The sequence below is a fragment of the Mercenaria mercenaria genome, chromosome 8 (assembly GCF_021730395.1).
Source record: "Mercenaria mercenaria strain notata chromosome 8, MADL_Memer_1, whole genome shotgun sequence".
Lineage (NCBI taxonomy): Eukaryota > Metazoa > Mollusca > Bivalvia > Venerida > Veneridae > Mercenaria > Mercenaria mercenaria.
The window spans coordinates 43,181,069-43,207,012 of NC_069368.1; the positions used below are offsets into that span (position 1 = coordinate 43,181,069).

General features: G+C 37.3%; 1 protein-coding gene and 1 long non-coding RNA gene across 2 annotated transcripts in view; both read right to left on the reverse strand.

The window, feature by feature from the left end:
* Positions 1-25,944, reverse strand: part of LOC123566493 (uncharacterized) — a 158,833-nt gene that overhangs the window by 93,714 nt on the left and 39,175 nt on the right. Inside the window, exons 14-16 of the mRNA XM_053549125.1 lie at positions 25,195-25,338; positions 14,035-14,138; positions 12,623-12,726 (exon numbers count right to left, since the gene is read on the reverse strand). Of these exons, the coding sequence (XP_053405100.1) occupies positions 12,623-12,726; positions 14,035-14,138; positions 25,195-25,338 (352 nt within the window). The remainder of the gene's footprint in view (positions 1-12,622; positions 12,727-14,034; positions 14,139-25,194; positions 25,339-25,944) is intronic.
* On the reverse strand, positions 17,076-24,529 carry LOC123559639 (uncharacterized). The gene is made up of 2 exons (XR_008372035.1): positions 24,368-24,529; positions 17,076-18,536 (listed from the first exon to the last, which is right to left on the reverse strand). It is a non-coding gene; the product is annotated as an uncharacterized LOC123559639 (long non-coding RNA).

Below are 25,944 nucleotides of genomic sequence, written 5' to 3' on the forward strand. Positions count from 1 at the left end.
TTCCAACTTTTCAAATCATCAGGCAAATCATAACTTTATTGTACAACAGACATGCTGATTTAATCTGTAAATGATCTAGACTCAGCTGTAGTTTGTTAATATCTGTTTATGCAGGATGAAGGCGTAATTTCGCCCCAGTCAGTTCGTCCCCAAGTTTAATGGAATTGGTTAGAGATCCGTTACTTAATATACAATAAGTAGCATGTACGTATTATGTACTGTAAAGCAAGTGTATTAAGTAATTGCTTGTAAAAATTATGATTACTTGTTATCACCATTTTTGTAAATGTTTAATATTTATAATTCTGAATAATTATATACAACAAGTCATGAGCACACTCCATGCCTTATTTACTGGAGCAAAGAGCTAAAAAAATTAAATAGATCGGCAACTTGAAAGGCATATAGAACAAATCTTGCCAACATCCCGTGACTACTGAATGAGATTTCATTGTAAGCGTCCATTGATCACTATTAATTAAGTGGGCAAACGCTTTGAAATTAGATTAATTTCGAAAATGTTTGTTTACAATAGATAATGGAAGTTGCTTTTTATTGGTTTACTAGTATTTTTCTAACATGGGATAAATGAATCTTATGACTGGAAAGTATGGCAAATCTGAAAAATGGATTTCAGTTCGGTTTTTTAGGCCAGGCGTTAAGAGTCTGTTTTATTACTTTCAGGTAAGGTCTGTTGAACTGATCACACATTGATCAAGTTGGCAAACCTTTAAATAAGTAACGCGTACATGCGATGATGCGGAAGTATCTCCAGTGTCATTGTTTGTATTTTTAGTTCTTTGACTGAAGGAATGTTAATTATTTTCATCATCAGTTCCGAGACAACTTGAATTTAAGAAAAGCTTCTGATTAGGTACAAATTGCTATATATATCATTGACGTGTCTCGTATCTGGTAACTGTATGTCTACTACTAGCCTGAGTTCTAGGTGTTCAGTAGTCAACTAATTTGAAGTTGTCCCCAGAAATTTGACATATTTTTCATATGGGCAATATCCCCACTCACTCCAAACACTCGATATACCAAAATAGTTGAAGGATTCCATTGAAACTTTCATCGCTGCTGACGCTTCACATGCTATAGGTTTAAATGCCAATTTTTGCACAGAATTGGCAATAAATTCAAATGCAACTTACATGTATCAAAAGGGGATTAAATTCCTGATTGATTTATGTAAAAATTATCAAATAATATCCAAAATTACAAATGTTCTGGTGAGTTAAACCTATGTATGTACTGTACACGATTAACATCTAACGCTACTTCACAAGTGAGTTAGGCCTAAAAAAACTCTTTGTTTCCGGTAACATGCTAAAAAAAAATAGGGTAGGTAATTTGGATTTTTTTTTTATTTTTTATTTTTATTTTTTTTTATTAGGGAGACATTTTGGAAATTATTTTTGTTCAAAAAATGAAAACAAATAAAGGGGTTATGCCTTAAAGCCCCAACTTTTACTACCCTGGCAGTAAGTTTTGTAGGAGGAGCCTATCAAATAACAAGGTAACTCTAGGCTGTCTGTCAGCTAAAAATAGCTCACTTTCAATGATTCACAAGCAAATGTAAACAATGGTCAGTTGAAGAAGAAATATGAACTTACATGTTGTGATGATTACAAATTATTATTATACATATTTTTGTGCATCCATATCAATATCATTGTTATAAAAAATTGAGTTGAGACTAGCATTCCTGATTTTTAAACTTCTTATTAATGTAAATTGAACAGTGAAACTCGAAATCAAACATTCTTAACTTTTCTGTTGCTGGCAGGTCCATTAATTGAGATAATGTAGCAATAAATGCAGAAACAATAAACTATTTAAGTCTGAGATGTAGCACAATGCAAATAAATTAGCAAGTGTTGCTGTGGTAAGGTCTAATAAAAATGAATAAGCTATTTGAAATAATTTATCACTCTATGTCTGTTATTTAGTTCCCTATATCTTTAAAACATTTTTTAAATAACACATAAAAATATAACTGCAGAAATGATTGAATATGATATTCTATTCAGTTTAAAAATTCAAAATTACTTTTCTGGAAAAGTTTTACAATTGCACTCTAGGTGTTAATTCCATTGATACATCAAGCCTTCTGCTGATCAAGTTTGTTGATAAAATTAACCACGTGGGAATTGTTTACATTCTCTGTTTCTCTAGGGTTCATGACCTCATTAGCTCCTCCCGGCAAATTCAAATTTTTGGCAGTTAGGTTTAAATAATTTTTTGAAACTATACTTCACAGTTTTTTGTTTTAAAAAGTAAAAACACCAATTGATAAAGAATGTTTCAATGTGTATTTATGCAATTTTTCATAACTTTTTATTCAGTAGTTTATTTAAAATTTTGAAAAAGGGCTCTCTGATGTGAAACATCATGCAGCATAATTTATATAACAAGAGCTGTCAGAGGACAGCAACGCTCGACTATTTAACAGCCTTGTCGCTTGAATGAATAAGAGTCGAAAAAGGGGCATAATTTAGTAAAAAAGTAAAATAGGGTTATGGAACCTGCATAGTGCTTATCAGCTCATGACAGTGGACAAGTGTATGAAGTTTCAATTCATTCCCATTAGTGGGTACTGAGATACCAGCTTACATATAAGAACTTAACCCAAAAACTCCTAAGTTCAAAAAGGGGCATAATTTTGTAAAATGCAAAGTTGAGTTATTGACCCTTTGCACTGCATGTCATATCATGACAGTGAACTAGTGTGTGAAGTTTCAAGCCTTTCCCATTAGTGGATACTGAGATACCAGCTTACATACAAAAACTTAACCAAAAATTTCAATGTTGAAAAAGGGGCATAATTTTGTAAAAAAGCAAAATAAAGTTATGGGACCTGCTTTGTGCATGTCAGATCATGACAGTGAACAAGTGTGTGAAGTTTCAATCCATTCCCATTAGTGAGTACTGAGATACCAGCTTACATACAAAACCTTAACCAAAAAATTCTAAGTCGAAAAAGGGGCATAATTTTGTAAAAAAGCAAAATAAAGTTATGGAACCTGTGCAATGTAAGTCAGTTTATCACAGTAAATAAGTGTGTGAAGTTTCAATCCATTCCCACAAGTGGTTACTGAGATACCAGCTTACATACAAAACCTTAACCAAAAATTTTTAAGTCAAAAAAGGGGCATAATTTTGTAAAAAAGCAAAACAGAGTTATGGAACCTGTGCAATGTAAGTCAGTTTATCACAGTGAATAAGTGTGTGAAGTTTCAATCCATTCCCACAAGTAGTTGCTGAGATACCGGCTTACATACAAAAACTTAACCAAATCGGGACGCGGACGCCGACGCGGACGCCGACGCGGACGCCGATGCGGACGCCGACGCATGGGCGAGTCCAATAGCTCTACTATTCTATGAATAGTCGAGCTAAAAACCTGCCCCAGCGCCATCTTCTGGCTTTTATATGGCAGTTGGGGGTTTAAAAGCATCAGTAAGTTGATTACCAACATCACTGGGCATATTTAAAGTTTAAAAAGTGCAGTTTTTGCATCTTTTTGTTAAAAAGTTAAAAAAAATATTCTCAAATCCATAAAAACATTAATTTAGGGTGAAAAATTTAGGGTAGGTAGGGATACCAGAAACAAACAATGTTTTTTTACGCATTAGTGATAAAACCAATAATTTTACATGACTGTATTTTTTTATTTATATCTTCCATTATTTTGGTCCTTCAAAGTTTTGATGTTAAGAGTGTCACAAATATAAAACAGTTTGAACATCAAATTATTTTGATGCGCCCTCCGGTGACCGTACAGCTAACAAATTCTCAGGTGATTTTCTAGCTGTCATGTTATTGATTTCTTAATGAATAAGTAATGATTTTATATAGTTTTAACTGTTATTTACTTAAGATAAAATTATTGTATAAAATTCACACTGTACAAAATGTACATTTTTCAATGTCTTGGATAGATTACCAATTTATCAGTCGATAAAACGATAAGACGTGTTTGTATACAAATCCATTTTTATTTTATTTTAGAAATGATAAAACATTGATTGCCGAATGTCCGTGTTATGTTTTTCAAACGGCATAAACTTTCATCCATAAAACACAAATTTAGAAATATCTTTTTGATGAATTGAAAGCTTATAAGCCAAGCAATTCATTCATCATTTTTTACTTTACACATGTATTTCGAATAAAATAGATTATTTATGAACGCTTAACTACTGGTTTTCTAAAAATTTGAAAATCACATTGCCGCTATTGGTGTTAAATGTAATTTAAAAAACTTTTGAATACTAAAATATGAAAATTGTAAATATTTCAAAACTGTTTTACCTTTGAAAATCCATTGAAAAAATTGTTAAAATCTAAAAATCTGAAAGAAATGTATACATGTTATGTCTCATATTCAGTATTCAGACATTATCACAGTATATATATTAAAGAGAAAAAATAACAAAGATGAATTGTCATCAGTACGAAAATTTTAAAATTTGCAGTGACTAGGGGGGGGGAGCGAAAAACAGAAGTGAACTTCTAGACAACACATACAGGACAGTACGAATACTGAGAGACATATATTTTATCTTTAAAATTAGGGCTGGGAGAATTTCAAAATATTGAAACTGATTATTTATATGAAATCAAACCGATTTGTTTAATCGGCCGCCAGCAGCTGATTACATTAGGAACTTCCGGCAGACTTTATCGTTTGCAAGCAGTGCGCTAATTAATAAGTCATATTTTGGTGTACTTTATTTTAAATGTATCATAACTGGCAAATTATTGACTATTGACTATGTTCACTGTATTTTAGCAGAAATATATTGCAGGTCTATTTGCTTGTAAAAGAAATGTATAAAGATAAGAGTACTAATCTTGACTTTTATTGTGTGAAGGCGATTAGCGGTTTTTCAAAATTGAAACTGGTTTCACTTAGTAATCAGATCGAATCCAAATAACCAAGGAATCGTCCCATTCCTATATAAAATCGAGTGATGATTTCAAAAGTTTACTCTCCTACTTTTTTTCTTGTTCGTTTATGTGGAAAGTTACAGGAAACATAATGGTGAAAATACAATGGCAAATATTAAAGAAGTGTCTAGCCGTCCAGTAACTTGATGCCTAGCCAGGGGATTTTGTAACCGTCCAAACTAATAGATTTCTTGAGCCACGCCACGAGAAAACCAACATAGTTGGTTTGCAACTACCACTTATCCAGACCAGCCTGCGAATATCCGCCCTGAGTCTGGTCAGGATTCATGCTGGTCGGAAAATCACTATGTTGGTTTTCTCATGACGCGGCTCTCTTAATGAATAAACTTACTGATACCTGTTATTTACTAAAGATATTGATACTTATGTGCAAACAAAATTTTGATTTGAAACAAGATTTTAAAAAAGCATTGGTTCCTGACTAAACTTTAACTGAACATGTGTAAATTCCAGATTAAGCAAAAATATAAAAGAAACAATAAGCTTCTGAACAACAGAAAAGAGTTGCCTGCAATGAGCTCGACTAGCTGGACTTAGTCATTATTTTGGGGGGTAGGTGTTTGTGTGTGCATCTGTTCGTCTGTGCGTCCCTCCAGTTTTGTCCGGATCATAACTTTTACATGGATCTTGTTTATATTTAGCATGAATGTTTATCTAAGTTATGTTCTGACAATCACTCTAAAACGCCACCCATCAGTACTTTCAGTGCTTTGATTAAGATACAAGTGACACAAACTTGTATCCCATTTATGCATAATTTTGACAATCAATGGCCATAACTCTGGTCTGACTGATAAAAATCCAGATCGAACAATGTGCATAACTTCACATGCTGAATAATATTCCTATGATGTTTCATGACCCTATGTAATATACTCGTAGATCTGTGTGATACAACTTTTATGCCTTTTCATGCATATTTTCTTTACTAAGTCAAGGACCATAACTCTGGTCTGACTGACTGATATCTCTAACAAAACCCCAGATGCACAACTTCACATGCTAAATAATATCTTGGTAATGTTTCATAATACTGGGGGAGGGGTGGGCGGTAATTCTGCTATTTTGAGGCCTAGCTCAGACTGATCTTTATTTTCACAATGAAATCTGTCAAAATCCCTCCACCTTTTTCTCTTTCATTTGCCCATGCCACACACACAGAATAGTTGCTAAGATTTGTGTGTTTATTTTTGATGCATGCCTTTGTAACCTTAAACCACCCTCTAATCGAGGTGAGTATTATACACAGGTTTAGGCTTTCAAGCACTATTTGGCAAAAAATTAGGGCTAAAATTAGGGCTATTTTTGCCCAAAATAAGGGTTAAATTAGGATTAGAGGCAACATGTCGAGCCCGTCCTTTGACCATAATATGCAGTGTTGCTTTTCATCATCACAAGACACAGTTTGCCATGGCAAGGTGCATAGCAGTGACATGAGGAGAGGGGCCTGGGTTGGGAACAGTGGGGTCTCCCCTGAAAGTTTTTGAGATTTAGGTATGAAATGGTGACCAATGGTGCATTTTCTGGTTTAAATGCTTAAGTATTGGAGGAATACTCCTCTCAATTTAGGAGGGTCAGGGGGGTCTCCCCCTGAAAAATTTTGAAATACGGGTATGAAATGGTGGGGACTGGTGTACTTTTGTTTTAAATTTTGGTATATAGGAGGATGTAGCCTCCTAATTTTATGGGAAGTTAGGCGGCTGCCTCATCCCTAGACAATTTTGAAATACAGGTAACAAATGCTGGATTGTAGTGCATTTTTTGGTCTAAATTTTGATGTGTGGGAGGGGTTTCCCTGTAATTTTAGGGGGGTGAGGGGACTCATACGCCCATCACAGCAAATTTCTTTACACTAGCGCCTGTAATTTTAGGGGGGTGAGGGGACTCTCCATTTCTTAAATTTGAAATACAGGTATGAAATGGTGGTGCATTTCTTTATCTAAATGTCGAGGTATTGGAGGGGTACTCCCCACATTTGAGGGGGTCAGGGGTTTCTCCCTGGAAAATTTTGGAATGAAAGTATGGAATGGTGGCCTTTGGTGTGTTTTTGGGCCTGAATTTTGAGAAAATATATAGTTGGGAGCACTTTACAGAACAAGAGGGCCATAATGGCCCTATATCGCTCACCTGTTAGGCAAAAAAGGTCAAAATAGCTAATTACTCTGGAAACCATTAAGGGATCTGGCCGGTTCAAGACAGGAACCAAGATCTTATGGTGACACAAGTTTTGTGCAAGTTTGATTAAATTCAAATCATAAATGAAGCGGCTATTGTGCAGACAAGGCCAAAATAGCTAATTTTGGCCTTATCAGGGGCCATAACCCATAATGGAATCTGGCCAGTAAAAGAAAGGAACCAAAATCTTGTGGTGATACAAGTTCTGTGCAAGTTTGGTTAAAATCAAATCATAAATGAAGCTGCAGACAAGGTCAAACAAGCAAATTCGATGAATTGGTATCCCCCGCCGAAAGGGTAGGAATGGTAAAAAAATATATACGGCTTAATTATTTATTTATTTGTTGGATTTTAAGTCACACCGACACAATTAGGTCATATGGCGACTTTCCAGCTTTAATGGTGGAGGAAGACCCCAGGTGCCCCTTCGGACATTATTTCAGGCCCGAGCGGGCACCTGGGTAGAACCACCGACCTTCCGCAAGCCAGCTGGATGGCTTCCTCACATGAAAGATTCTATGTCCCCGGCGGGGATTCGAACCCACAGCGGTGAGGGGCAAGTGATTTGAAGTCAGCTATACGGCTTAAAGTTAAGGATGTTACTAAGAAGCAAATAATTTCATTAGTTAAAATCATTTTAACAGAAAATGAATGCGTTTTTTTTTTGGGGGGGTGGGGGGGGGAGGGGGCAGCAGGGGTGACCGGATGAGGGTACAAAACTTCACATGTTGATTATAAATATTGATGGAAAATTAAAAATGAAAAACAAGAGGGCCATGATGGCCCTATATCGCTCACCTGTTATCATTGCACTTGAGGACAAGAAGGTCCTCAGAAAAAATATCTAAGTCCAAAGGACAGGAACAACAAAGGGAAGGAATTTAACCAAAAAGAAAAAAAAAATCTTACAAGGTATAGATATGTTAAAATACACCTAAAAATTGGAGGTACCTTCCATGTTGTACCACAGAAAAGTGGTCTTGTATTTTCCCTACAGCCGATAATAAAAAAGTTACTAAAATAAGCTATTTATAGTAACGTAAAAGGGAAGTAATTAAAAAAAATTAATATTGTAAGTGGACAAAAGAAGGATCTACCAAATAAATCTGTCGACATAAATGAAATTTCAGATCAGTATCTTCATAAGTTATGGAGATATAACAATTTAAATTTGAAATAAAGGGAGGTAATTTGACATAAAATCAGTCCATAGTTATCTACCCTGATTGTCTCAGTCCAACTAATAACAATAATGAAATTTCAAATAAGTCCTGTAAGTACTTACTGATATAAATCCATTTTGATTACAATCAGGGGAGATAATCAGATATAAAATAACTCTGGAACATATGATTGGATCTGATTTGTCATGGAATCCAAGATTTATTGTTGCTGAAGATATTTTGGAAGTTTGTATCAAATAAAAACATAAATGAAGTCTCTATATGGCTGCAAAAGCCAAAATAGCCGATTTTGGACCTTTTAGGGGCCATAACTCTGGAACCCAAGAAGGAATCTGGCCAGCTGAAGAAAGGAAGCAAGATCTTGTGGTGATACAAGTTGTGTGCAAGTTTGGTTAAAATCATATCATAAATGAAGCTGCTATTGTGCAGACAAGGTCAAAATAGCTAATTCTGGCCCTTTCAGGAGCCATAACTCTGGAAACCATTATGGGCTCTGGCCGGTTCAAGAAAGGAACCGAGATCTTATGGTGACAGAAGTTTTGTGCAAGTTTGATTAAATTCAAATCATAAATGAAGCTGCTATTGTGCAGACAAGGTCAAAATAGATTATTCTGGCCCTTTCAGGAGCCATAACTCTGGAACCCATAATGGAATCTGGCCAGTTCAAAAAAGGAACCAAGATCTTATGGTGATACAAGTTATGTGCCAGTTTGGTAAAATTCAAATCATAAATAAAGCTGCTATTGTGCAGACAAGGTCAAAATAGCTAATTCTGGCCCTTTCAGGAGCCATAACTCTGGAACCCATAATGGAATCTGGCCAGTTCAAGAAAGGAACCAAGATCTTATGGTGATACAAGTTGTGTGCCAGTTTGGTAAAATTCAAATCATAAATAAAGCTGCTATTGTGCAGACAAGGTCAAAATAGCTAATTCTGGCCCTTTCAGGAGCCATAACTCTGGAACCCATAATGGAATCTGGTCAGTTCAAGAAAGGAACCAAGATCTTATGGTGATACAAGTTGTGTGCCAGTTTGGTAAAATTCAAATCATAAATAAAGCTGCCATTGTGCAGACAAGGTCAGAATAGCTTATTTTGGCCCATTCAGGGGCCATAACTCTGGAACCCATAATGGGATCTGGCCAGTTCAAGAAACGAACCGTAATCTTATGGTGTGTGCAAGTTTGGTTAAAATAAAATCATAAATGAAACCACTATCGTGCAGACAAGAAATTGTTGAAGGAAGCACGCATGGATGTACGACGGACGACGGACGAAGGGTGATCACAAAAGCTCACCTTGTCACTATGTGACAAGTGAGCTAAAAATATGGGGGGGTGGGGGAGGGATCCATGATTGGGGTTGTGGGCATGACTGGGTTGAGGAGTGGGATGGGGGAACAATACAACATTGTATGTTGATAAATATTCTTCATGGAAGGTTTGAAAATAACAAGAGGATATGACCCTGAATAGCTCACCTGAGTAATATGAGCCACATGTTTCAAATCGCAAACTGACGCTTAAATATTAGAAATTAGGTCAGTTGGTCATATTCATGGTCACTGAAAGACAGTTTTAAGATTAATGTGCAAAACTGTACATATCATCCAAATTTCAAGGCTGCATCTTAAAAAACAACAAAGTAAGTCAGTAGGTCAAGGGCACAGTCAAGTGATCCTTAATTGATTGAGTCATCAGATAATTATAATTGAACAGTCTAGGAAATATGACCTGATAATTTTTGAAGTATTTTTTCCTATATAACTCATAATTATAACAAGTGACCCCCAGGGCGGGGCCTCTTTTCACCCCAGGGGCATAATTTGAACAAACTTGTTAGAGATCCATCATGCAATTGTACACACCAAATATCAAATGCTTAGGCCTTGAACTTTCAGACAAGAAGATCTGTAATTTTTTTCCTATATAAGTCTATGTAAAAACATGAGACCCCCAGGGCAGGATCTCTTTTCACCCCAGGGTTATAATTTGAACAATTTTGGTAGAGGACCACAAGGCAATGCTACATACAAAATATCAAAGGCCTAGGTCATGTGGTTTTAAACAAGAAGATTTTTAAAGTTTTTTACTATATATAAGTCTATGTAAAACTTGTGACCCCCGAGGCTGGGCCTCTTTTCATCCCAGGGGCAAAATTTGAACAATCTTGATAGAGGACCATAAGATAATGTCACATGCCAAATATGAAGGCTCTACACCTTGCTGTTTTGGACAAGAAGATTTTTAAAGTTTTTCCTTTCGGTTGCCGTGGCAACCAGAGATCTGCATGGAATGAAATTCTTTGAACAATTTTGAAAGGGGACTACCCAAGGATCATTCCTGTGAAATTTGGTGTAATTCTGCACAGTGGTTTTCAAGAAGAAGATTTTTTTTTAGAAAATGTTGACGGACGAACGACGACGCCTGACGACGGACATTGAGCCTTTGACTCAGGTGAGCTAAAAATGAAAGAAAGGAATTTTTTTTTTGAGGGTGGGGGAGGAGGTGTGACCAAGGCAAGGTGGTGACCAGGTGTGGGTACACAACTTCACATGTTTATACAAAATGTTCATGGAAAAGAATGAAAGAAGTTTAATGAAATTCTACCAATAGGAGAGATCGTGTTTGTATACCCGAGCGTCCATGTTTTTTTCTGTAAACAGTGATGTTTTTCTAACAGCTTAAACTTTCTTAAAACACAAATATATATGCCCCAACCACTCATGGGGGGGGGGGGGGAGGCAAAAAAACCCATGATATTTGTAAGGTATGAAAATCAGCCTAGTATTGTTGTCCGGCAATGCATAAATTATCATCAGGTTAGTTTGTTTGTTTTGTTTGCTATTTAATCCAATTCAAAAGTTTGCAAGTTTGCATTTAATTCCCAATAATGAGTCTAGAACAACATGCAAGCAGGCAATCTGTTTTCCAATGGGCAAAATATTTTTCTGTTTGAGGGAGTAAACATCTGCCTTTTTTATTGATTAATATGCATATTTAAGGACCCGGTAAAAATTTAAAAACATTTATGTATGTACTATTGAAACGAGATGTTTTATTTGTCAATAAATTGTATTAATGTTTTGTATCATTTCTTTCCCCTTTCAAACACTCTAAAAGAAGCATGTGATGTAATGACAATTTAGACTTCCTATACAGATAGCTGCATAAATATTTATGCCACCCGCAGTCAGCTAGTGCAGAAAAATCTATAAAGAGGACTGTTTATTACCTCATGTATTCCACACAAGTGTCAACTATGCCAATGACACTACCTAAGACAACAATTAAACCCCCGGGCAATTTTACTAATCTAGCATTAAAGTCACATTGAACTGGCAGGCTACTTTTTGAAAACATTTTCAAACGCCAACGCAAATTTTTTTCAACTCTTTATTCGGCAGACGACACTTAAACCAATTTGCACGGCAGTTTCCTGATGAAAACCTAAATTGCCTATATAATTACCGCTTATATAATTATCTGTAAAGCAGATTATAAACTGACACAGAGTTTCAAAGTATCTTTAATCAGAATCTAGGTTATAGATTTATCCCTTTTTACTCTGAAATGCAACTGTTTGAAGCAAAGAAGTATAAAATACTATAGTATAATAAAATTTATTTCTATAGCTCTTTGTTTGAAGTGAGAAAATCTCAAAGTTTTTCGATTTTACAGATTTTGAAAAGAACATGAATGTACGTGTTGAAATATTACAGGCCAGATATTTTTGATAGTTTTTTTTTACCAAGACAATTCTGACATAACAAATGTCTGTTTTGCACAATAATCGGGAAACCCAGTCTCATTTCTATTTTTAGTAACATGACCGATACGGGCAAACTAAAAAACAAATAGATTTGCCTCCAAAATATAAACATGACTGGTACTCAAAAATTTCCATGCCCATATTTTGTGTGCATGAATGGGGCTTGAGCCATTGCCCCAACAATGTCAGACAGTATTATTTCAGCTGCCTTACACAAACTAAATACATGTCAGAATCCATCAGAATGTAACATTTTAAGGTTTTTGAAAAAATTTATAGTGGAAGCCCACCCCCAATATTAGGAGGTTATTTCCCTGAATCACCAATTCCCACACCCTCTGGGGTCAATGCAATTTTTGCAGTCCCTTGAATATTTAGGTAACGGTATTTGACTGTATTAGCGAAGTTTTATTTCTATAACTTTCAATGAAGAATAATCATTGTAAGCTTTTTCTGACATCGATAAAGAATAAGAGTGAGTCAAATGCCTCCAAACAAATCAGCTAAGCTTACTTTCAGAATTATTCAGCATTTCTACGAGTACTGTAACTGGGCCCTTCCGTATGATGGCTCCTTTGTTCCACAAAAGACGTACTCCACCTAACTCAAGACAATCTCTGCAATGAACAGAATTATCATTCACTGTCTATTAATTAAACAAATCCAGAACAGAGTTTGTCATGAAAATTATAATGTAGTCTTACTTTTCAAGATCTAGATAGAAATTAGTCATCATTTCAAAGATTCTCAAGGAGATGTAGTACGATCCTTTTGAATTACATAAAAAGTTAAATTTGAGCCGCACCATGAGAAAACCATCCTAGTGCATTTGCAAGCAGCATGGATCCAGACTGTTCATTAACGGTTTCTCTAATTGCAATAGTTGGACGTGAACAGTATGGATCCTGACCAGACTGCACAGATGCGGAGGCTGGTCTGGATCCAAGCTGGTCACAAATGCACTATGCTGGTTTTCTCATGGTGTGGCTCACTTTGTTCTCTCTAGGACTGATCCAGCTTACAGACTGGCTTGATCAAACAAACAGCTGACAAACTCTTTCTGTATATTTCAAACATTTCGATATGCATCAGTCAAACTAATTACATAAACATTACTGAAAGTGGCGACTATATCGAGCTCACAGCAAGCATGCTCGACAAAAATGAAATAACAAGAGCTGTCCATAAGACTGTCAATGCTCGACTATTTGAATTATTGTCACAGGAGTAGGAAAATGTTACCATCAATGTTAAAATATCTATAGAGTTTCAATCCAGTATCTGTATTAGTTTTGGAGATAGTTACTTGCATGCAAAACTTTAACCAGAAGTTTTACGTTCAAAGGGGGACATAATTCAACCAAAATGCAGGTCAGAGTTATGGGACTTGATGCAATCAACTAGTTTTATAACCCCGAAGACATATGTGATGTTTCAATTTAATATCTGCATTTGTTCTGGAGATAATAACTTGCATGTAAAACTTTAACCAGGATTTTCTAAGTCCAAAAGGGGGACCTAATTCGACCAAAATGCAGGTCAGAGTTATGGGACTTGATGCAATCAACTAGTTTTTTAACCCCGAAGACATATGTGAAGTTTCAATTCAATATCTGCATTAGTTTTGGAGATGGAAACTTGCATGTAAAACTTTAACCAGAATTTTCTAAGTCCAAAAAGGGGCACAATTTGTTCTAAATACATGTCAGAGGTATGGAACTTGACCCACTGAGGTTGGTAATTGACCTAGAAAAAGAAAAAATAAGTTTCAAAGCTATATGCCTTTAAATGATAGCTGTATGTACTTGCATGCTGGTGTGATGTCGACGCCAACACCAGGGTGAGTAGAAAAGCTAGACTATTTTTCAAATAGTCTAGCTAAAAATGACTATAGAAGACAATGTATGGTTAAAAAATTAACAAACCTCAAAACAGCAGGAAAATAAGCATCTGGTACACCTGGCATAAATGTGTAGTATCGTTCAAGTTGTACCTCATCCGAGGGCACGCCGTCTGGCCACAGATCCTCCTGCAAATACAAGAACTTCTTGAAATCATATCACATAAGTAAGCTACTTAGCTCAATAAAGGTTTCACACTTTTTCTATTCTGGCTGTTCTCCATATGCTATTGAATGCTAAGCCACATAAGACAGACATATTCTCCACATGTAAATGAATGCTTAGCCACATGGGACAGACATGTCTCCACATATAAATGAACACTTCACCACATGGGACAGCGATGTCTCCACATGTAAATTAATACTTCAACACTTAAGGCTGAGATGTTCTCAACATGTAAATGTCCACTTCATCACTGAAACAGAGAACACATCACAACATGAAGCAAAGATGTTCTCCACATGTAAATGGACATTTACACTTCTCCACATGAAGCAGAGAATATTCTCCACATGTAAATAAACACTTCACCACAAGAATCAGAGATGTTCTCCACATCAGGCTTTCCAGTCAACCATTACAAGAAAGTAGGAGAAAAATAGAAAAAAATGTGGCAAACAAGAGCTGTCACTAATGGTGACAAATGCCCCCGCAGCGCCTTGACTTTTGACCTGGTGACCCCAGTCAATAAGAATCGTGTACTCAATAAGTAAGTTTGAAGGTCCTGGGTGCAATGGTTCGCGAGTAAAGTGCATTCATGCAAAAAGTTAACATTGGCCCCTGTGACCTAGATTTTTGACCTGGTGACCCCAAAGTCAGTAAGGGTTGTGTACTCAATAAGTACTATCAGCATATGAAGTTTGAAGGTCTGCAATGGTTCGAGAGTAAAAAGCCTTCATGCAAAAAGTTAACATTGGCCCTGTAGAAAAGCAGGTATGCTGGAAAGCCTGCCACATGTAAATGAACACTTCACCAAATGAAGCAGAGATATTCTCCACATGTAAATGAGCACTTCACCACATGAAGCAAAGATGTTCTCCACCTGTAAATGAATGCTTCATCGCATGAAGCACAGTTGTTCTCAACATGCAAATGGACACTCTACCACATGAAACAGAGATGTTCTCCACATGTAAATGGACACTTCATCACATGAAGCAGAGATGTTCTCCACGTGTAAATGGACATTTGACTACATTAAAGAGATGTTGTCCACATGTAAATGAACACTTCACCACATGAAGCAGAGATGTTCTCTCATGTAAATGGACACTTCATTACATGAAGCAGAGATGTTCTTCACATACAAATGAACACTTCACCATATGAAACAGAGATGTTCTCCACATGTAATGAATACTTCACCACACAAGGCAGAGATGTTCTCTCATGTAAATGGACACTTCATTACATGAAGCAGAGATGTTCTTCACATACAAATGAACACTTCACCATATGAAACAGAGATGTTCTCCACATGTAATGAATACTTCACCACACAAGGCAGAGATGTTCTCTCATGTAAATGGACACTTCATTACATGAAGCAGAGATGTTCTTCACATACAAATGAACACTTCACCATATGAAACAGAGATGTTCTCCACATGTAATGAATACTTCACCACACAAGGCAGAGATGTTCTCTCATGTAAATGGACACTTCATTACATGAAGCAGAGATGTTCTTCACATACAAATGAACACTTCACCATATGAAACAGAGATGTTCTCCACATGTAATGAATACTTCACCACACAAGGCAGAGATGTTCTCCACATGTAATGAACACTTCACCACACAAGGCAGAGATGTTCTCCACATGTAATGAATACTTCACCACACAAGGCAGAGATGTTCTCCACATGTAAATAGACTGACTATGAGACAGATATTTTCTACAAGTATAAATGAACACTTGCTACATAAGAAAGAGATATTCTCTACATGTAAATAAACAATTTGCCACAGGAAACAGAGATGTTGTCCATATATTTATGAACACTTCTTTACATGATTTGAGATGTTCTCCACACGTAAATAAACACTTTGCCACATGAGACAGAGATGTTCTCTACAAGTATATGAACACTTTACCACATAAGTAAGAGACTGAGGACAATAAACTTTAGATTTTCATTTTCTTTTCAACTTTCATATAGCAATTTAGCAAGATTTTTCTAAAATATTTAAGTTATGTAACAGCAGGCAGTTTATCTGACCAGTGTTCCTAGATTCTGTACTAAACTACTTGTTGCCTGCATGCACCTGTCAAATATTCCATACGAATTAAGGGTTGAGGACAAATTTTCTGCAGACACAATGGCTTTTATCAAACTGTCACAAGGAACAATGTCAAGTGTGTCGCCAGGGGATAAATCAGTACATCTGCACTCTCCCTATTGAGCTAAGTGATAGATGCTCATTCCAGCTGAGCAAATCGTGCTGGCACCAAAATGTGCTAATATTAATCTAGAGTGAAGTCCCAATCAAAACCCCTGGTACATAAATTCACATGCTGAATAATATTCATATCAGATAAATATATATGAGCCACGCCATGAGAAAACCAACATAGTGGGTTTGCGACCAGCATGGATCCAGACCAGCCTGCGCATCCGCGCAGTCTGGTCAGGATCCATGCTGTTCCCTTTTAAAGCCTACTGCAATTAGAGAAACCGTTAGCTAACAGCATGGATCCTGACCAGACTGCATGGATGCGCAGGCTGGTCTGGATCCATGCTGGTCGCAAAGCCACTATGTTGGTTTTCTCATGTCATGGCTCATATATATAATGACTCTAGGTATAGAAAATTTTTGAGATATATGTGACATAAATTTTTAGGCCCTTATCCATACTTATGACAAAATCAAGGGCCAAAGAAGTCGAAGAAAGGGCATAATTTTGTAAACATGCAAAACTGAGTTATGGAACCTGTACAGTGCATATCAGTTCATCCATCCAATCCAATTAAGAGTACCGAGATTCCTGCGTACATACCAAAACTTAATTGATAATTCATTATTTGTAATTACTCAAAATAAAAGACAAAAGCACGTGCAGTCTTCACTCTATTTATTAAGCGCCTGAGCGGCGAATAATCAAACATTTAATCAATCATCTAATACAGTTTACATTAAAATGAATGCTCAAACATTTATTAATATGAGTTGGGTAAAATGGCCGCTCTGAGTTCGGTATGTTAGGCGTTAAAGCTCGCTACCAAACTATTGAAAACTAATATCAAACGCAATAAGGAAGTTAACCGAAAGGAGACCGGGCGTGTCATATAAAAGGCAACCAATTTTAATGAATAAAACGCACTTGCATATTTACACTCAGGTCACTGAGATATTAACTGTATCCATACACAAAACCTTTAGCCATAAGAGTCCTACCGACTGTGTAATCGTAAACCCCCAGTTCCCCAATGTAATGTACCCTCAACAGGTACCAGCTTAGGAAACTAAAAATGCACAACCACACATTCGGCGTTAGGGAATGCCATTGGCTAAATACATCTAAACGGTAACCACATTAACTAGGTCTTACCAATACACAAAGGGCCAGACCTATAGACCCGAAGCGACATTCGAGTCAACAACAACAATAACAAAAGACCCAAAGCGACATTTGAGTCTACAGTCAAAGCTAGCATAAGGACCCGAAGCGACATTCGAGTCGGCAACAAAATAACCAAGTGACCCAAAGCGACATTTGAGTCTACAGTCAAAGCTAGCATAAGGACCCGAAGCGACATTCGAGTCAACACAGTATAATGACCCGAAGCAACATTCGAGCCATAACAATTATTTTACCACGTTACTAAGCTTGTGACCTGAGATAACCCAAAACAAAAGTAATTAAACAGTCTACGGACCCGAAACTGTCAACTCAATTAAGTCACAGACGCACAAGTCTCATCTGTAGCGCAAATAATGCCATCGACGAGAGTTGATACACCCGTAACCGGAAGTTTCGAAGGTAAAATTATGAAGTATATGGTTCAATTTTCTTAGCTTAAACCACAGCGCCCGGTCACCTTCCGGTCAATAAACAATTTTTTTCCGCTTTTTTGTTTTGTTTTTTGCAAATTATCCATTAAGAGCGACTATTAAATTGTAATTTAAAAAAGAAGGAGCATGAGACCGTCATTTCCATAAATATACACGTTATAATTGATATCTCATAATGAAAAACATTATTAACATATATCAGAAACAGTACCGTTTGCCAAAATATATCAAATAAAACAAAGAAACTGTCCTTTGAGAATGACACAAAATTTACATGAACAGAGTCTGTGTTTCACTAAATAACACTTTAAAAGTAATCACAGTCTATCATTTCTCTGTTGGTGAACCTAGGAACTTTAATAAATCTCATAAAATACAACAGTCTGACTGAAACGTTAATACGTATGCTGTCCATTCGTTCCTGGTACCAATGAAGACGTTGGCAAACGCAGACGATCTTCTGATTCCCATACAACAGATATCGATATTAAGCAGACGACACAGTCTGAAATAAAAGTACTAGACAGCAATTCTGTTTCCAATAACATTCTAACAGACATATGCAAATGTTAGACAGAAAAATGATACAATACATCGTATATAAAAGATCAAACTGCAACATCTAAAAATTTGTTGACTTATCGAATTTACGGGGTGTGGCGGGTGGGAGAATTTATCGGTGTGACTTGTCAAAAGAAACAGCGTAAGTGAGACAGACTGCACGTGATTTTCGGTTTTATACTGTTATTTTAGACGACTGGCTCTCGGTTGAATGGTTTATTGCTATAAATAAAGGACTACAAAATCGGGAACCAGATTGACAGCTGATTGGCTACGTTTCTATGACAACACAACAAAACATTTCTCGAAATAAATAAATCAAATTATTTTAAATTAAAAATAATTTTTATTATTTGTAATTACTCAAAATAAAAGACAAAAGCACGTGCAGTCTTCACTCTATTTATTAAGCGCCTGAGCGGCGAATAATCAAACATTTAATCAATCATCTAATACAGTTTACATTAAAATGAATGCTCAAACATTTATTAATATGAGTTGGGTAAAATGGCCGCTCTGAGTTCGGTATGTTAGGCGTTAAAGCTTGCTACCAAACTATTGAAAATAATATCAAATAATATCAAATGCAATAAATGAAGTTAACCGAAAGGAGACCGGGCGTGACATAAAAGGCAACCAATTTTAACTTAATAAAACGCGCTTGAATATTTACATTCAGATCACTCAGATATTAACTGTATCCAGACAAAAAACCTTTAGCCATAGAGTCCTACCGACTGTGTAATCGTAAATCCCCAGTTCCCCAATGTAATGTACCCTCAACAGGTACCAACTTAGGAAACTAAAAGTGCACAACCACACATTCGGCGTTATATAGGGAATGCCATTGGCTAAACACGTCTAAAAACGGTAACCACATTAACTAGGTCTTACCAATACACAAAGGGCCAGACCTATAGACCCGAAGCGACATTCGAGTCAACAATTACAATAACAAGACCCAAAGCGACATTTGAGTCTACAGTAAGCTAGCATAAGGACCCGAAGCGACATTCGAGTCAGCAACAAAATAACCAAGTGACCCAAAACGACATTTGAGTATACAGTGAAAGCTAACATAAGGACCCGAAGCGACATTCGAGTCAACACAGTATAATGACCCGAAGCAACATTCGAGCCATAACAATTATTTTACCACGTTACTAAGCTTGTGACCTGAGATAACCCAAAACAAAAGTAATTAAACAGTCTACGGACCCGAAACTGTCAACTCAATTAAGTCACAGACGCACAAGTCTCATCTGTAGCGCAAATAATGCCATCGACGAGAGTTGATACACCCGTAACCGGAAGTTTCGAAGGTAAAATTATGAAGTATATGGTTCAATTTTCTTAGCTTAAACCACAGCGCCCGGTCACCTTCCGGTCAATAAACAATTTTTTCCGCCACAATAAATTTTAATTTATCCCCCAAAAAATTATTATTGAGCAGAGTTTTCCTGTATTGCAGTCTTCAAATAATCTAGATAAAAACTCCAACCCCACATCATTTAAGTGTACACCGTCATCGCTAAAAAAGTTAGTTTCCGTATCTATGTCAGGGCTTATGAAATCTCCCCTGCCAGAACGGCATGTTGCTATACGGCCCAACCTATTGATACGCTTGCGCTTTGTCTCCAACGACTTTACGTTCGTGACCCCCCTCCAAACACGCCTGGGTAAAATGTCAACCCATATCAGAACGGTGTCGGGAAAAGCCTCACGGAGGTATTCGATTTCCCCTTTTATACTTCTTCTCATTTTGATTAAAGATAATGAGGCAAGATCGTTACCACCTAAATGTATGATGATAATCTTGGGTGGAGGCGATAGCAGCACCTGGGTCTCTATGGAGTTGCGGAAAGAGGTCCAGCCGAGTCCCCTCACTCCCCACCAAGCAATTGTTAAGTCAGGCAAGCGAAGGTTGACCTTTCCTGTGTCCGTCGCTCGGATGCCGGCCAGTAAGGGATTGAATCCCCTAAAACCCATACATCTACAAGTATCGAGAAACAGAATTGGTAGTCAGAATTTGCCGCTAAAGCGAAAATGAAATAAGTACAGTGCAACCCCTATAAAGTAACACCGTTTGGGAAATACAAATATTGACTATTATGTAAAGGTTGTTGCCCTGAGGAAGTAATTTTGACGGTATGTTACAGCATGAGGAAGTTTGAATGTTGTTCTAAAGAGGTTTTTGCTTAATAGCAGGATAGCCTTAAAGAGATTGTACTGTACATTTCGTAAGTACACAAAGGCCACGCAAATGCCGTACTTGGAAACAAGTATATTTATTGAATCAAGAGTGATAGAGTTGTGTGCCCTGACCTATTTCTGATAGCGGATATATAATTTATAACAGTTTGATGTCCATCTACCCAATTTCATAATAACTTCTGGTGGAAAACCTTGAGACGCTAAATCAGTAGCCCGACCGATTCTAAAACTATGTGATCGAAAAGTACCAGGAATTTGACACTTTCCAACGCATTTTGACAATACAGCGGAGAATTGTGACCTCGTAACGGGGGTGCCGTCTTGATGACAGTACAATATTCCAACCTGTTTTGGTCTCACCGCTAAGAATTCAAGTAGTGATTGCACTGCGCAGACAGAACCTGATTCTCTGGGTATTTTTAATGTAACCACTTTACCTCTTTGATTTGTTTTAGAATGACGAAGCTTAATTATAGCGTACTGACTTCCTATCCGGGACAAGTCAGATAACTGAAGCGAAACCTCTGATAATCCTTTACACGGAGAAACTAATTCGCTAACCCTAAAAAGTCCAAAGTAGGCCAGGGTAAATAATGAATTAAACAATTTTGATTCATAATCACTAAAACAAATGTGAGGGAGTTTTCTGCATATATCAATCAAGATTGGTAAAGTCAGAGGAGTTCGATTATCTTGCGTTATGCGGTTCCTATGGCAACCCTCCAGCAGTTTGTTAATAGCAAAGACCCCGGATATATTATAATATCCGAACAGTTTATGAAAATAATTTAAACCTGCTATATACGTCGTAATAGTTTTTGGTGACAACTTCATTTCGAAACAGAATGCAGTAAATAACATAATGTGTTCTTCGGGTAGAGGCCAACACTTTGGAAGATTATAAGACTGCCTGAATTTCTCAAAGGTTCTTAAAGCTGTATTATACGTCAGTCTAGAGTTTACTGCGATTCCTGAAAAAAGGAGCTGTTTAGCTCTAAACTGAAGATGTCCCAAAGGAAATCTGGTACCGGGTGAGGACACTGGTCTGCGTCTGGAGCTAGCTTCCGAAACCTGTCCAGCTGAAAGCGAGACAAAGCATCACAAACGTTGTTAGAAGGACCTGGGACGTGAACTGCCTTAATTACGATGTTAAGGTTAAAACATATTAACGTTAAGATTCTTACAATGCACATGACTTTTTCCGACTTAGAAGATAATTTGTTCAAGATCTGAACTACTGCCATATTATCGCAGTTAAATTTGATCTTCTTATTTTTTAGATCTTTTCCCCAAATAAATATAGCAGCCAAAATGGGGAACAACTCTAAAACTGTTATATCGGACGTAAGACCACGTGCATGCCACGTGATTGGCCATTTCGCGTGACACCAGTGACCTTGAAAGTAAATCCCGAATCCTAACTCCGTGCCCGCCGCGCTATCAGTGTACAATTGTGCGTCTTCATTTGTGACCCAATATTGATCATGAAAAATGGAAATGCCGTTGAAATTCTGAAGCAGAGTTAACCACATTTTTAAGTCCAGTCTTATCTCTTCATTTACCCGGATATGATGATAAGGCTTTGTAAGGCCGCAAATAGAGTTTATTAGGCGGCGAATAAATGGCCTGCCCACAACTATTGCCCTGCAACAAAAATTCAGAGACCCTATGAGAGACTGCATTTTCTTAAGTGTTGTTTTTTTTCGTGAAAGTATTTCTTTAATTGTTTGAACAACCGTTTGAATTTTTGGCATTGGGATTCTCACCGTCATATTGATTGAATCAAGTTCTAATCCTAAGAATATTAAAACTTCTGTCGGGCCTTCCGTTTTTTCGAGAGCTAGAGGTACACCAAGTTCTGACATTGTGTTTTTGAAAATTTCTAATGCTCGAGTGCATGATTCTAACGACTTGTCTCCCCCCAAAAAATCATCAAGATAGTGAATTAAATTTCCGTTTTTTAACTTAAGCTTGACACAGAACTCCAGAAATCTAGAAAACCTTTCGAATGTAATACAACTAATCGACGCTCCGAAAGGAAGGGCCTTATCAAAATAAAAATAGCCATTATAGCAAAATCCTAGCAGTTCGAAATCTGACGGCCGGATTGGAATTAAGCGATATGCACTTTTTATATCGGACTTGAAAAGCTTGCAGTTTCGTCCTAAATTTTGAACCAGTTTAAACCGCTTCGTCAAAACTAGTGTATTGGACCGTGCATAAAGCCGGGTCAATATGATCATTGATTGAACCGCCAGAGGGGTATGACAAATGGTGAATCATGCGGAATTCCCCAGGAGCTTTTTTTGGAACAAGGCCAATCGGTGACACGATTAGATTTTTAAGCGGGCGGTGAATGAATGGACCTGCAACCCTGCCTGCCTCTATTTCTTTATTAATTTGATTTTTTATGATATTTGGGTTTAATGTCGTAGAACGTAGATTGTTTGCATCTCGTGCTAACCTGGGACCTGTATATTGGATTGGAAATCCTTGAGTAAAACCATTTATTAAAAACTTTGATTCGTTGGGGTCGTACAAACGAGAATAGCGCCTAATAGCCTCAATTTTGACAGGGGATTTTGCTAAATTTACAACATCCAAGTTATGCGGCTGATCTGATGCATTGATCAAGGGCGTAATGACCTTAGGCCTATTAATTTCTCGGGTTACCTCCTCTTGGTCTTCTAAAGGGTCGGCGGAAGCCTCTGCCACGAAAATTAGGCTGAGCTTTTGAGTTTTGAGCTTGAACAAAGGATCTTGACTGAAAACAAGCAACCTCTGGGTGTCGTGCACGGCATTTTGAGCATACATGTGCGTATTTGCAGTTAGGCCAGTTGCAGTTACCCATATTGAAATCATTACAAGTGTACTTTCCAGGATTTAACCTAGTATTATTTGACGTCTGCTCATCCTTAACTTGTATGCAGCGCCACCAGAGTTCATTATTCATTTGTGACCAGGAGCCGGGTGTTAAGGCTTGGCGGATTCGAAACTGCTCATCGTAATCTCTCCACCCATTTCCCCCCTGGCGCATAGCACAATCCCGAATATTGAACATGTAATGAAGTAATTCATGGACTTTGTCACTGTGTGTTTGTAAATAAATGGATGCGTAAATGATAAAAGCGTTCGTCCATTTTTCTATGGTCATTATTTTGTCTTTGCACACTTGCTGTGACGCCTCAATATGACCGTCTGACGACAGTTTGAAAATGTTACCTGTGCAATAGTCAGACAATTCAACAGCCCCTTTTAAGAGTAAAGCGAGATTAGTATATTCCTCTCGACAGATCTGTTGTTTAAGTGTAGAGGGTACGTGAGCCGACAGGTCGTCGTTTGCCAAACGGACGGACGGAAAACTTCGCCCCGAATCTGACACATGCAAAGTTGACTCATTAAGTTGACTAGGAGGCAGGGAAACAAAATTATTACGAGCGATGCCACACCCCGTACTCGCATTTTTACTCAAACCTAACGGACTACATGGGTTTCTGCTGTTATCTGAAGGGAGAACACCCGAATCCAGTAAAATACGTTCAAAATCAATAACTGACCCACCTTTTTCTCCTTGCAGGAGCTGGTTGTCCCCTTCATCAAACTCTTCGTCTCCTAACGCCTGTGCTGCCGGACCACGTTGTGGGCTTCTATCCTCCTGACCAAGGTCATCGGCCCTCCTCTTCTGTCCGCGTGTATTCGGGCGGTTCTCCGGCTGATTTGCCACTGGTACGGGTTGGCGTCGTTGTCTTGGGGTCTTGGCATACCCCTGCCATGCGCTCTACCTCGTGCCCTGCCTCCTCGTTGCCGCACTCTTCCACGTGGCATCTTACTAGCAGTTAAATTACTAATCTTATTACTCAGAACTAAAGAATTTATCGGTGTGACTTGTCAAAAGAAACAGCGTAAGTGAGACAGACTGCACGTGATTTTCGGTTTTATACTGTTATTTTAGACGACTGGCTCTCGGTTGAATGGTTTATTGCTATAAATAAAGGACTACAAAATCGGGAACCAGATTGACAGCTGATTGGCTACGTTTCTATGACAACAAACAAAACATTTCTCGAAATAAATAAATCAAATTATTTTAAATTAAAAATAATTTTTATTATTTTGAAAAAAAAAACCAAAGGCCATAGAAATCGAAAAAGGGGCATAATTTTGTAAAAAATGCAAAGAAGAGTTATAAAACCTATGCAGAGCAAGTCAAATGACTGCAGTGATAGGTGTGTAGAGTTTCAATCCATTCCCTCCCACAAGTGTTTACAGAGATACCAGCTACATACAAAATCTACACAAAATCGGGGCACCAATGCTGACATCGACGAATGGGCGAGTTCAAAAGATCTACCTAAAAAAAGATACTAAAATCAACCTTTAAAACTTACTATGTCTACTGCAGGGTAGTATGGCAAATCCTTCAACAGTACGTAGGCATAAGGTTCACCAGCAGACAATTCTGTTGTCCACACATCACGTGGCATACATAACAATAAGCCATTCTTCTGTAACAATTCTGCCACAACTGGACCCTGAAACAAATATTCTTCTATAAGGATAACAGATGAAGAGGATACTGGACAGTTCAGTTTTTGAAGCAAATGTAGGACACAAGGCACACAAAACCCCCTTTGATTTGTTCAACATCAAAAAAAAATGTTGCTTTATGTTAAGAATCAAAGTTTCATTAGAATTCACAAATAAAAGATAATAGGTAAGGGTAGATTTCTCAGAAGCACAGAGCACCAAATTACAGCCTCAGAGCCACTAATTTGTAAAGTAGCCAACTTGAAATTTTGTCTAAGGTAGCAAAATATAAAATAGAATATATCCATCGAAACCATTTTTGACAAAAAATTTAAAACTAATCAAGACTAGAGCTATCACTAAAGGTGATGAATATACCCCCGCATGCACTGACACAGAACATTGCAATTTGACACACACACAAGATTGCATAATTATGTGGATTGTATGTATATAGTATAGTAACAAAAAACGAAGTCCCATATCTATGCAGAATATTTATCTAAAAGAACGTAACATGCACCATGCACAACTAGGGTTGGTACTGATCACTTGTGTGAAGTTTCATTAAATTGTGTGCAAGGGTTCGGAAGATTAGGCGCGCACAAGAT